This window comes from Amblyomma maculatum, chromosome 10, assembly GCF_055883805.1.
Source record: "Amblyomma maculatum isolate TAMU_Amacu chromosome 10, ASM5588380v1, whole genome shotgun sequence".
Classification (NCBI taxonomy): Eukaryota; Metazoa; Arthropoda; class Arachnida; order Ixodida; family Ixodidae; genus Amblyomma; species Amblyomma maculatum.
Genome location: NC_139353.1, coordinates 59,857,333 through 59,869,020, shown reverse-complemented (window position 1 = coordinate 59,869,020; position 11,688 = coordinate 59,857,333). Strand labels below are relative to the sequence as shown.

The 11,688-nt window shown below is 44.2% G+C and overlaps 1 protein-coding gene and 1 non-coding gene across 2 annotated transcripts; one reads left to right on the top strand and one right to left on the bottom strand.

The window, feature by feature from the left end:
* Positions 1 to 504: 504 nt before the first annotated feature.
* Positions 505 to 6,036, top strand: LOC146176625 (uncharacterized). Its single transcript, XM_084582895.1, has 4 exons — positions 505 to 763; positions 1,819 to 1,918; positions 3,074 to 3,192; positions 4,314 to 6,036. The coding sequence occupies exons 1-4, from the start codon at positions 625 to 627 to the stop codon at positions 4,454 to 4,456; spliced, it is 501 nt and encodes a 166-aa protein (XP_084439021.1). The 5' UTR covers positions 505 to 624; the 3' UTR covers positions 4,457 to 6,036.
* Positions 6,037 to 8,782: 2,746 nt separating this feature from the next.
* TRNAL-UAG (transfer RNA leucine (anticodon UAG)) lies at positions 8,783 to 8,863 on the bottom strand. The gene has a single exon. It is a non-coding gene; the product is annotated as a tRNA-Leu (tRNA).
* Positions 8,864 to 11,688: the final 2,825 nt, after the last annotated feature.

The window sequence follows — 11,688 nt, the reverse complement described above, 5'->3', positions numbered from 1 at the left end:
AGTTTACTTTAATTGCCGCAGAGGCCGCTACTATCTGTATACATCCGAATTCTGGCTAATCTAAACCACCGTTCTTTGATACACGGGCGCGGCATTGTAACATGGACTCTATGAGAAGTTTCGCTACTGTAATATTAAAGAGCTCTGACTCAAACTAACCGAACTTACCAACGCTTTTTCTCCGCTTTTCCGCTTTCTGTACCGGTGCTGCCGCTTAGCGGTGATAATTTGCGCGGCGACGCCAAGGACGTTGACGAGAGTCGGCACACTCGCCTTCATTTGACTTTCGTCAAAACGCCCAAAACGAGGTAACAGCTTGCTCAATGAAATTCAAACTTGTTACAACTCGGTTTATTAAAACCTAAATGTTTGATTTGTAATAAAGTGAATATATTGTTTATTTGCGAATATTTTTGTTTCAAAATAAATAAGGAGCACTTCCGCACTGCGGCGCCAACCAAAGTTTACTTCAGAGAAACGTGTGCTTCATTACTCCACTTGCATAGAAAACAAAGCTCGGGGCTTGCAGCTTGTGTGCTAAGTGCTTGCCTCGCTTGCTGTGTAGCAGGCTTCTTCGGTCTTTGCATTTGCAGTTGCCGCAATTTCAGCGATTTATGAAACGAGATGTCGCATTGGGTGGTGCATCCGCTACGCGGTTGGTTGGCGTTCTTGTCGCTCACAAATTTGGGCACAGGGCTTCGCTGCCTTTGGGAGGAGAACTTCTTACAACAGAGGATCTTCACTGAGCTCAAATCCGTCGACGGTAGGCTCCTTTTCATGCGTTTCTTAGCTTGAATTTGTTCAATTTGGCAAGATCTCGTCTGCCGTTTCGCAGCGAAAGATGCTAAAGCTTCGGCCACATCAACCTTGAGCGGGCTTCTCCTCACCAGTTGTTTACCGAGCAGTGAAGCTTGAGTCTCAGGAGTCTCATATTTACGTTGATAGTCGAAGGTCATTGAACCGGTATAGAAAGTGCAACACAGGCTCAGAGACGCTAATATAGCTGTTTCTCTTTATTATCCAGGTACGGTTTAATTAACAGCTCGGACGATGTAAACAATCATTGGTATTGACTGGTTGGCAGCACTCATTCCTGCGGTTTGAGTTGACTGTATGGAACATCGCCTCTCATATTTTTTAGAGCCTGATCAAACTATGGATCCATACCTCTCGTTCACCATCGTGAAAATATTTCAAATCACTAACATTCAAGAATGCAAAAAAATAATAACCTTCCTTATACCGTAGAGGCACATTACGCCGCAAACATTTTATAGAGCATAATTGAAATATTCTATTAAGGGATGTGTATATAGGGAGAGGGGTAGCAGGCCATGCGTTTTGATTTTCAACGAACAAGTGGAGCCCTTATGGTAATTGTTCTCCTCTACTTTTTTGTACTCTCTTATAATTCATCTTGAAAGTGGTGAGTGCATCAGATATTTGTACGTGAATTGCTTTATAATATATACTTTTTTTTAATTTGGCGACAGGATTTCGTAAGAAAGCTGTAAAATTTGGCGTTATAGCGCCTTCGTGCTCGTGTGAAGTGCACTGTATGATGACTTTTCATAGCGCGGCGATAATAAATTAACACGCGTGAAACGCATTTTATTTTATGTAGGATTCATATTGTGTGGTATATTGCATCCGTTTACCTTTCGTCTCTGTACCAATATGTTCAAATATGCTGATATGCGTCGCATTTTTCTTTTCACTATGTTCAGTAATCCGCTATCGCGATTTTTTCTTTGCTCTGTGGGCCTGTAAGGTAATTCAAATGAGTAAACACAGCAAAAAAAAATGTTTCTCCTGCAGGTCTTCCAGGGTGTCCGGAGATGGAAAGGACGTTCGGTTTCTGGTCGATATTCAATGCCGTGCTATTTCTTCACTGCAGCATCTTTCTCGAGGAGCCGCCGTACGCCCATGACTTCTTTCTTTCCCTATCTTTCAGATGGCTTGTCCCGACGTCACAGTGGCAGCCATTTTGGCGAACCAGGGGCACGACAAATCCTCGCGTTGGCTTCATCTGCTTATCGCCACTAGCAGCGTGGAAGCCTGCTGCCAGAATATGTGCCTGGTGCACCATCATGGCGCCCGTGACGTCACAAGCCATACAATACAGTCGAGCCCGCCTGTAACGGCCGCAGTCATAGCGAACTCTCGCTTATTGTAAAAGGGGGTGGATCTGCTACTATTAGGGCTAGCCCTAATGCATATGCGTCTCGTAAAAACAAGCAACGATGCCGGGGAGACCGGAGAGTGGCCACCGCAGTGGAAAGACGCCTGCTTCCCTCCAACGCTGATCAAAGCCAAAGCGCATCTCCTGGTTTCCTTACCTACCCCCCCCCCCCCCCCTTGCCCCCAAGGAAAGTGTAAAGGAAGTGCCGCTTCTTCCATTAAACAGGCCACGAGGTCAATCAGTGCGTGTGCCTACCTCGGTTTAGTATAGAGCGTCTAATGTGGAAGCGAAAAATGGGTTAGAACGAGAATAAAAAGGAAACTGTGCACGCGGCCGGTGATCAGATCAACCGACACCACTGATTTGACGTCCGAATAGTCGTGAAGTATCCCTTGCTGGCCCATTAGGTTCGGGGCATGCATCGCCGGCCGAGTTGGATTTCAGCCTTTTACGCTGCTGCCATGTGAAGGGAGCGCACAGTCGGCAAACATGCAATACATCCTGCTCATGCATGCGCTGTTGCAGCTTCGCCGCTGGTTCCTTGTCAAGAATCGAAGAGGTGGATGACTACTAACCACAAGATGCCGTGAATGCCTCAATCGCTATCGCTATTATCGAGTTTGAAAAGTGGCCGGTCCCCAGAAAATGTCTCTGCCAAGCGCGTATTATCATAGCTTAGAAATCGGCTTGAAAGTGTCTGTTTTGAAGAAACAAAAATAGACTCCATTTTTGTAGCAATTTTCATTTTTGGGTTAAAATAGGGCAAGACCACTTACTACGAATTTCGGATACAATGAACGGAATTCATGTGACTGTCAAGTTCGTTATAAGTGGGCTCGACTTATTAGTTGTGAGAGTAATTGAACGCAGTTAGTTCCATTTCGTTTACAGGATCTTCTCGATGACCGTCTGCTCATTGGCCATATACCTCGGCTATTTTGGCAACGAAGCGTTCGTACACCGCTCAATATCCAAAGGCGGAGCAGCGTTATTTCCCATCTTGTTGAGTGGTACGTAACTGTGCATTCATTGCCTCTTTTTTGAGTCTCGGGCGCTTGTAGATGCCTTATCCCAGCTGAACATGCGAATGCTCTGTTTCGTTTCCTCATCGATCACTTTCCGTGCGCTTGTACACTAACGGATCGCGGCAGGTCCAGCACGTAAACCGGCCACATTTAAATGAGCGAGCATGTATGCATGATCACTTGCCGCGACTTATAGATCTAGCTGCAGTCTTGTCCGGCAATGTGCAGAACCAACTTCCTTTACTGGGCGAAATCGGTGTCCAAATTTCGTTTTTACACATATACGTTAGTGTTTTTCTCGAGCTTAATTTGTAACACTGATGTGCGACCGCTAGCTGCACAACTTGTGGTGATGTATGCAATGACTCTCTTAAGCTCTTTAATATTTTTATAACCTGTTTAGCTTTTGACGTAAAGTTAACTTTGACATCATAGTTATCGCTCGGTTATTGAAACCGAAATAATGTCAGAACTGAGCAGAGACACCCGAGTCTGCTTACGTGCATGAATGCGGAAGCATTATAATCCAGCGTGTAAAATGCATTCGAGTGAGGTTTTCTTCATGCATTAAAGTTGTAACTACCGTTGTTGTATTCGGTATGTGTGTTTGCATCTGTACCCTGTATGCTACTAGAAATAGTATGACGTCACTCAGAACGATCCAGGGTAGAACGAGAGGAAAAAGATGACGCACAATTCAAAGAAAATAGACCTTGTCTTCGTTTTGGGCGGCCGGGAGAAAAGTCCTCTTGTCGAAACATTGGCTTGCGGACTGAGACTCCCCCGCAATCCTTTTTCGGTTGGCTTTGGTACACTCGGAACGATGTATGAGTGACGTCATAGCTTTTCCGTCATATACGACTGCCTCGTGACGTATAGCCGCCGCCTTTTCTCCTAATGAGACATACATAAGGTTTTTGCTTTTCACTTAAATTAGTGATATTTAGCCGGCGAATTAAACTTTTTAATGTCTTGCACACTATTACAAAAATAACAAATAACCAGAGTATGGTCTGTACCCAATTAAGCAAGCACTGATCGCTAACTTCGACATCTCTGTCCGCACGTTACAAGACAAGCTGATAGCCGTGTATTTTCTATTTCAGCGCTCACGATGGTTTGGCTGCTGATCGCCTGCAACTTCATCTGGGCCTGTCGTCAGGACGAAGACGCAGATGAAAACGAGCAGCTAGCGGAACGTCTATCGCTTCACCACGCCCGCAAGCAAAAGAAGGCCAAACACTCCTGACTGACAGCTTACGCGTTCATTCGGCAACCAGTCGTTCCCTCGCGGTCACGACTCAACGCGTCCACGAGATAACTGTTCCCGCCTGCCCACTGGAAGCAACTCCTTGTCTCCACGTGCCGTTAGGCTTAGTGAGGCAAACGAAAAATGGCGTCCTTCTTGAGTTCTTTGGCCTGCAGGACACCGAATCGGAATGCAGGCGCGTGACCGGCTATCGGTTTCTTGAGGTTAGTAGACGGAAGCGCCGCCAATTGATGTCGGCTTGAGACCGTAACTGTGTTTTCAGCAACGTTCAGCGCTTCGTGCCGCAAGTGGCTGGACAGTCAGCTAACCCCCGATTATTGAGCCGAAAGTGCGCGATTTTGACGAGGTTTTGACGGGGGCGACAAAGAAACTGCGTTTTAAACGTGCCGTCTACGAAAGTACTCGCAAACATTGAGGGTTGAAGCCCGCGAAATGTTCGTCTTAAATCGCTGAATGCGGAAAGTTCTGATCCACCGACGATTAAATTCGGCGCGGATAGGCTCCATGCTAATTGCCTGGAGCCCTGCAATAATATGCCCCAGTGAGGGCGCTGTGGGTAGTGTATAAATAAAATAATAAATAAATAAATAGAGAGCACGATATGGCCGAGGTTTAGGCAAAAACCCCGCAATTGGTAAGACTTAAAAGCAGTTTTTCGACCGCGTCCTGCGTGTATACAGGGTCGTGCAGCGGTACCGTTAACGAGAATTACTGAGAAGTTATATTTTGTGGTATATACAAGCGCATGTTCGGCTGTGACCAAAGATTTTTGTTGGAACCGTAAGGCGGGTGATCAAGAACGTTTGTTTGTTTTCTTGCACAAGGAAGATTTATTTATTGACTGCTCAAGTTTGCATATAGTGATGCAGCCACGCAATTTTCAGCTCATCCACATTAATCGTAAAGTATGTATATATAGTCAGCGGATTGCCTGTGTTCCTGTAGTAGTGGGCGAAAAACAGTCCTCAAAGTACTTACAACGTACTGTACAGTTACTGCGTATGTTTCCAGCTGGAGTATATGCGAAATTTCTACAATGTACTGTATTAATCACGCTTAGAGGGAACGCGGAACCGCGTGGCTCCACACATGCGGTACACCATTGCGCCAAGAACGGCAGCAAACAGATACACAGTGGCATATATGACGCGAAGCATTACTTCGAGGTAACCTCTTCTCGTGCGCCACTGTGCATTGGTTCTTTACTGGGTTAGATTCAACAACGCTCCGCAGGTGCTTGGTCACGCGGAGTCTTGTTCCCGCTAAGTGTGACTAACCCTGTACAAGGAGTTCTATACATCCCCTGAATGGACGTTATGTGTATATGGGCCTCGTGCGAAAGCTATATCTACTCTGGAGGCGGCCGACGAATGCTTTCCTAGCCAGGAGCAATTGAGGAGGCAGAAATGTGTGCGGAACACGTGCGAGCGCGAAACATATGTTAGGAAACAGGCTCAGGAACTAAATTTATCACTTCCGTTCGGAATGTGAGAATCTGTGGAAGGGATTGCCCAGTCAGAGGTAGGCTACTTAAAAAAGAAAAAAAAAAAGAAAACAAAGCTAAAGCTGCCACCTTGACGCATAATCATTGAAAGCTGATTGGCGTTGGCTGGTTGGCCCTTCATTTCCACCATAGCCACCCGTTGGATTGCGTGTCCACCCACAGCGTTCCCGTGGCATCCACTTTTCAGCATGTCCCTCCTCTCCCTTGCAAGTGAAGTGGGATTTCTCTTTCCACTTTGCCGCCAATTAACCTTGATGGATGTTCAAGGTTGGTCTAGTCAAAGCCAGTCGTTTAATTGATCGAAATTAAACGGTCAAAGTGCAAGTATAGTCCTCGACAGAATATTCGCACATAAAGCCTTCCCTATGAGGATATTCGCACACGTACAATCTCGGACAAAAGTACCTTCGACAGGACGTGCGAAGCTGCCATATCCGGTGACTGTATATTCAGACCACTCGGAAGCTGTATCACGTGCTTTTCAAACTCGTTTTATCCATGGTAATACACACATGCATGAGTGTTTCTGCTGCATTTATCACGGGTAGTGGAAGGAACTGGGCTCACTGCGTGCACTGCAGTTTGGTCGACATTTATCGGGCATTTCGCGCACTTATGCTGCGGGAAATAAACGGGTTTTCATGGATCGACATCTCTCCTTGGTGTTTTCTCTCATTTATATTCCCGTTCTAGTCGATATTACAACAAATTAGCGCCGTAATTTGAGCGTCGGTGGCACTTATGCGACTTTTGACACCACTATATACTTTAATTCGTCATTTGCTTCCACACATTTTTTTCTTGCTTTTTTTATGATTTGCATATAAGTTTTTAAAACACGACGCGATTTAACTCCGTTTAAACCGATTAAGACGAAAGCACGGGCGTGGTTTGTAGTGGTTTTTGTTTGGTTATTTAGCGCACTGATCGAGAATAGCACGGAGTTTGGCGAAGTGTTAAACTCATTATTTGGCTTGGCATTTTCTTTTTCTTTTTTTTTTTTTTTTTTAAAGGACATATGCGCATTATGTCTCACTCCTCTGTGGGCACATGCACTTTCAATTAACGGCATACAATTTAAGGGACATATAATTCGTCGGTTCCAATCCCTGTTGCAAACTAACCTTCAAATTTACTCGCTGATGGATACTAGTGAAACGGCATGACGTCACCAACGCTCCACAAAGGACAGTTACGTCACAATTTCGATATTAAATCGCGTTATATTTTGGCAGTTCCAACTTTACTAGCAGATGGATACTAGTGAAACGGCATGACGTCACCCTCAACGCTACACAAAGAACAGTTACGTCACAATTTCGATATTAAATCGCGTTATATTTTGGGAGTCGCATCCTGCTCCCGCCACTTGCGAGGAAGATAAGGCTGTTTGTTGCCTTAAAATGCTATTGTCAGAGCCGGAAAAAAAAATCGCAAGATCCCAATAAGTTGAGAGAAATAATTTTAGAAAGCTTGTTTTTAATTTTTACAAGAGAAACAAAAGAGGGGGGCAAGGGGGGGGGGGGGGGGGGTTGATCGCGCGACATTAACATCGTGATATTATGTGTTAAGCGAGAATGTGCCGTCAGATTTCTGCGCTATCCACGAAACAAGAAAATCGTGTCTTTTTTTTTCGCTCTCTCTCTCTCTCTCTCATTTTTTTTTCTTTTTTTTTAACTGTTTCGAACTTTTAAAGCACCAAGTCCATAAGGTTTAATATTTAAGCAAGCGCAAGTATTTCAGGGCCATCTGTCTCCAAAAGCTTCAAATATTAGAATAAAGTAATAGAACTGCTTGAAGCAACGTTGCTGAAATGGAGCGTTAGGAAACCGGCCGTTTCACGGTTCACGACAGCACAACACTCAAAATAAAACTTTTGCTAGTGTGTTATGAGTGTCATCACGGTGAATTCAAATGGTAAATTATTACCGCAAAACAACACTACAAACACTTTGAAATCATCCTCTCCAAGAGCGTATTTCTAATTTACAACATGGCTTTATTGATTTCGCAATCAAATCAATATTTGGGCCTGTCATATATTACAGACATTTCATTACAAAACTACCCATTACACGCTCACCACTATCAATCGTGGAGACTTTGCAAGTCGCTCGAACGGCGCATCGATAAGTATACTCTTTCGTCATTTACGAGCATCAAAGTTGACGAGTATCCTAGACCTCGAAATAATGAGAATTTATCGCGGATATAATTACCATGAATGGAATGTCCTTCTTTCTTTGCGTCTGTAATAGCTATGTATGTGTATAGCAGGCTCTCCGGGCAGTCGCGTGACGGCGACGATGACGTCAGCGTCTGCTCTCATCTGGGCTGCAAACGGAATGTCGCCTTAACGGAAGGTCGTGATTCGTGCGTCCTACTCTGCCTTGGCTCGGTTCGCCACTTAAAAATTTCAATTAAAGTACAAGAACTACAAAAAGTTCATCTTTTTATTCCCTATAGCTGTCTGTAATATTTCATACAGCTCATTAAAGGCGTCGATCAATTTGACAACGAACGTATAATTTTTCCTAGATCTTTTTTTGTACTTTTTGCCACATGTAGTTTGGTAGCTAGTTTGAAGGCGTGCATTGCGGACATAGGGAAATATAATAAAAAAAAAAGGAAATAAATATCAGCGGCAAGCTCGTAACAGAAGAAAACGTCTTTGTAGGCAGCCTCAATATGCGGTCTCATTAAGCTAAGTAATGCCAGATGCTTGGCATCAGCAAGGAGACTCTGATTGAAGCCGCTGCTAAAATACTTCATTTAATGCAAGAAAGGTTATAAAAAGATTTTGGCAGCGGTGGGATTCGAACCCACGCCTTTATCAGACTGGTGCCTAAAACCAGCGCCTTAGACCGCTCGGCCACGCTACCGCGGAGGCTCGCCGCCAACAAGACGGGTGGGTATCCAGTTGAGTTAATTATTTCAACGACGTAATTCAAATTATTTCGTTGCCTTTAGCCTAAAGCGTTTTGACCGTTTAGCTTCGTGTATAATAGTAAGGACGTCTGCGTTGCAATTATATGCACCGCTGAGGAAGCTGAAATGATAAAGGATAGCTGCTCTCGGCAATCGTTTGTCAAAGGGCAACTCGGATGTCGTGTGCTATGAAGGAAGGCGCGAAATTTCAAACCGCGAAATTTAATGCTTCGCAGTTCTGCCGTCATTTTCATTCTTCAGCTTTCAAGCGGTGCCTCGCACCTCACAACTATGAAAGCTTTGAGCATTATTAACTGTAAAACGGGCAGTCATGCTACCGTCGGAGTGCACTGAAAAGGCCATCTTGTACATATTCGATATCATACTACGTGTCAGGTACGCGAGAAAGACGGAGAGCTTTGAGCAGTGCTATCCGCAAAACGGGCAGTCATTCCACCGTCAGAGTACGCCAGCAAAGTCATATTGTACATATTTCGATATCATACTAAGTGTCAGAGGAAAAAGTTAGAGGGAAAGCCTAATCGGAAATTTTTAATTAAAAATTGTAGGAAAAAATGCACCAAGAGAGCCTCAAAAACTTACGGGCGCGCGAATATTTTAAATGTTCGAACAGCAACCAGACCATTCTATTTGATTCGCTGAACAATAATGGATGTTCGGAACGATCACACACACAAATGATTCAAAGATTCCCTCGTAAGATTTCGAATAGTGTTCGCATTAGTTGACACAATGTTCTAGTAGAGCACGCCACATTCTTCCCTTTGCTTCGAATTTTAGAAACGGCGACGCCGCGCGGAGGTTTGCGCGGAGGGACGTGTCGCCCTAATCAGTTGCGAGCGCGGTCGTCAAGAGCGCTTTTGTTGCGATAGCAGTACTGCGCCAGGTTTCGAGTCGTCGTATGTCCCCGGCGGACGCCACGCTTGACCTTGCAGCCGAGGAGGAGAATAAGAAGACTGGTAACTTACGCTCTCGCGACATACTCTTAAAGGACGAGCTTAAGTGTCCTCAATAATGTAGCACCTTACACTGATATGGCGTGATAGGGGAATAATGCAGCAGGCAAAAGAAGCTCCCGCCGTTGCTATCGCAATTCAACTAGGGTTAACCAGAGCTAAATCACAACAAATTTTTTAAAGACTATTTGCAAATTACCGGCTCCATGCAAAGCTTTTCAATTTGACTCGAATGCTCGCAAAGAGCACCTCTATGGATATCTTCCACTAGAATATTGGAGGAAGTTGAGTTTCAGGGACACTTTAAACATTGGGCGGTTCAGTCAAGCTTCATGCACGATATCGGAAGCCATAGCTCTAACGGGAGGCTATGCTAACTCTTGTAAATACCGCCGAAACTGCAGGCAAGCAGCGCACCGAATGCTGCCGAGGTATAAGAATATGCGTTGCTGCTCCCGTATATGTATGCGTGCTCAGCAATTCTGTATAATGCCACCTTTTTTCTTCTCTCTCTCTACTGAAACTTTCAAAGCAGCTCCCAAGTCTTCTATGCCAAACTTTGTACCTGGGTGGCAGTCTGTTGCGGCGCGATTCTAAATTTTCCCGTTTCGTGGCCTCAATTTAGGTGAATTCTTCGGACAACACAGTGGAAATAATAAAGTTCCAGCTTGTTTCTAGTCATTTGAGATGAATAGTGATTGAAAATACACCAGTTTATAGCCGCGAAACGTGCACGTTGCTTTCTTTGTTATTTTGAAAAGTGACTAATCAAGAAGTCCATGTGCAAATCCAAATTGCGCTTTGTGATGCTAGAGGTAAGCACAAGCTGTCAGGATTGCGCCCTTTTCTATCGGTGCTGTAACGAAGAGCCGTCTAGTCGAGGGAAAAGGAGTTGGTCTCCTTCCTCAAATTTAATGAGAAACCACCGGCATAGGGTGAGGGTGTAAATCGACGATTTCATTTGCGATTCTCTCGGCACGCACCTACTCGCATAGAAAACAAAAACAAATGCTGTCTAATCCATACCGCACCTAGATTAATCCACTGCAGGAATGCATGTGTGTTGTTCAAAGTTGTGTGCAAAATGAAGGCTGTGATCGACCTTTTGGTTCCTGTTCTAAATATATTTATAGGAATTTATCACAGTATTGTTCTAGTGCTTTTTGCATTACAATTTTTGTAAGAACTGTATTCAACACATACCTTGTGCAGTTTTTAATTCCCGCACTGCTGCTTTGCTGTCTGCAATAAGTTATGAATATTTTATGCATTTTTTAACTCATTCCCCTGACAGGTTAACTTTGCAACTTCCTTTTGTGTATCTTTTAACACTATCTGTAAGCACCCTTATCGCAACAATGAAGGCAGCATTCATGACAAAATCCTTACCTGTTATATATGTAACTATTTTCTAAACGTCTTTTACTATTCACTTATGTGTTCCAGGTGAGGTAGGTCTGGTAGACAAAAACAATGAGAAAAGCCAACCAAACAAGAATTGCCGCCATCCAAGAAAACAAATCCAGTTGTGCAAAGGACACCCAACCAGACACACAAAAACTGTAACCCATCAACAAAACAAAATGCAGTCATGGCACGGGTGTGTAAGCGTGGACAGCAACACACGTCAGGAAGGCAATGAGCACATGCTCAAACACATCGTAATCATGCCCTGCAAGCTCCGAAATGATAAAATGTCTCTTACTGTGAATTAATAAAAGAATTGAATTTGTCTACCATATACTACGATTTAAATGTTTGCTTAAAAGCTGAGCACAATATTGGGTCCATCCTGTTCGCAT

What these genes read in the sequence shown, in the direction of transcription:
- LOC146176625 (XM_084582895.1), top strand. Translation starts at nt 625, where the DNA reads ATGTCGCATTGGGTGGTGCATCCGCTACGCGGTTGGTTGGCGTTCTTG. An exon ending in TGAGCTCAAATCCGTCGACG is followed by an intron (nt 764 to 1,818) that starts GTAGGCTCCTTT and finishes TTTCTCCTGCAG; the next exon opens with GTCTTCCAGGGTGTCCGGAG. An exon ending in ATCTTTCTCGAGGAGCCGCC is followed by an intron (nt 1,919 to 3,073) that starts GTACGCCCATGA and finishes TTTCGTTTACAG; the next exon opens with GATCTTCTCGATGACCGTCT.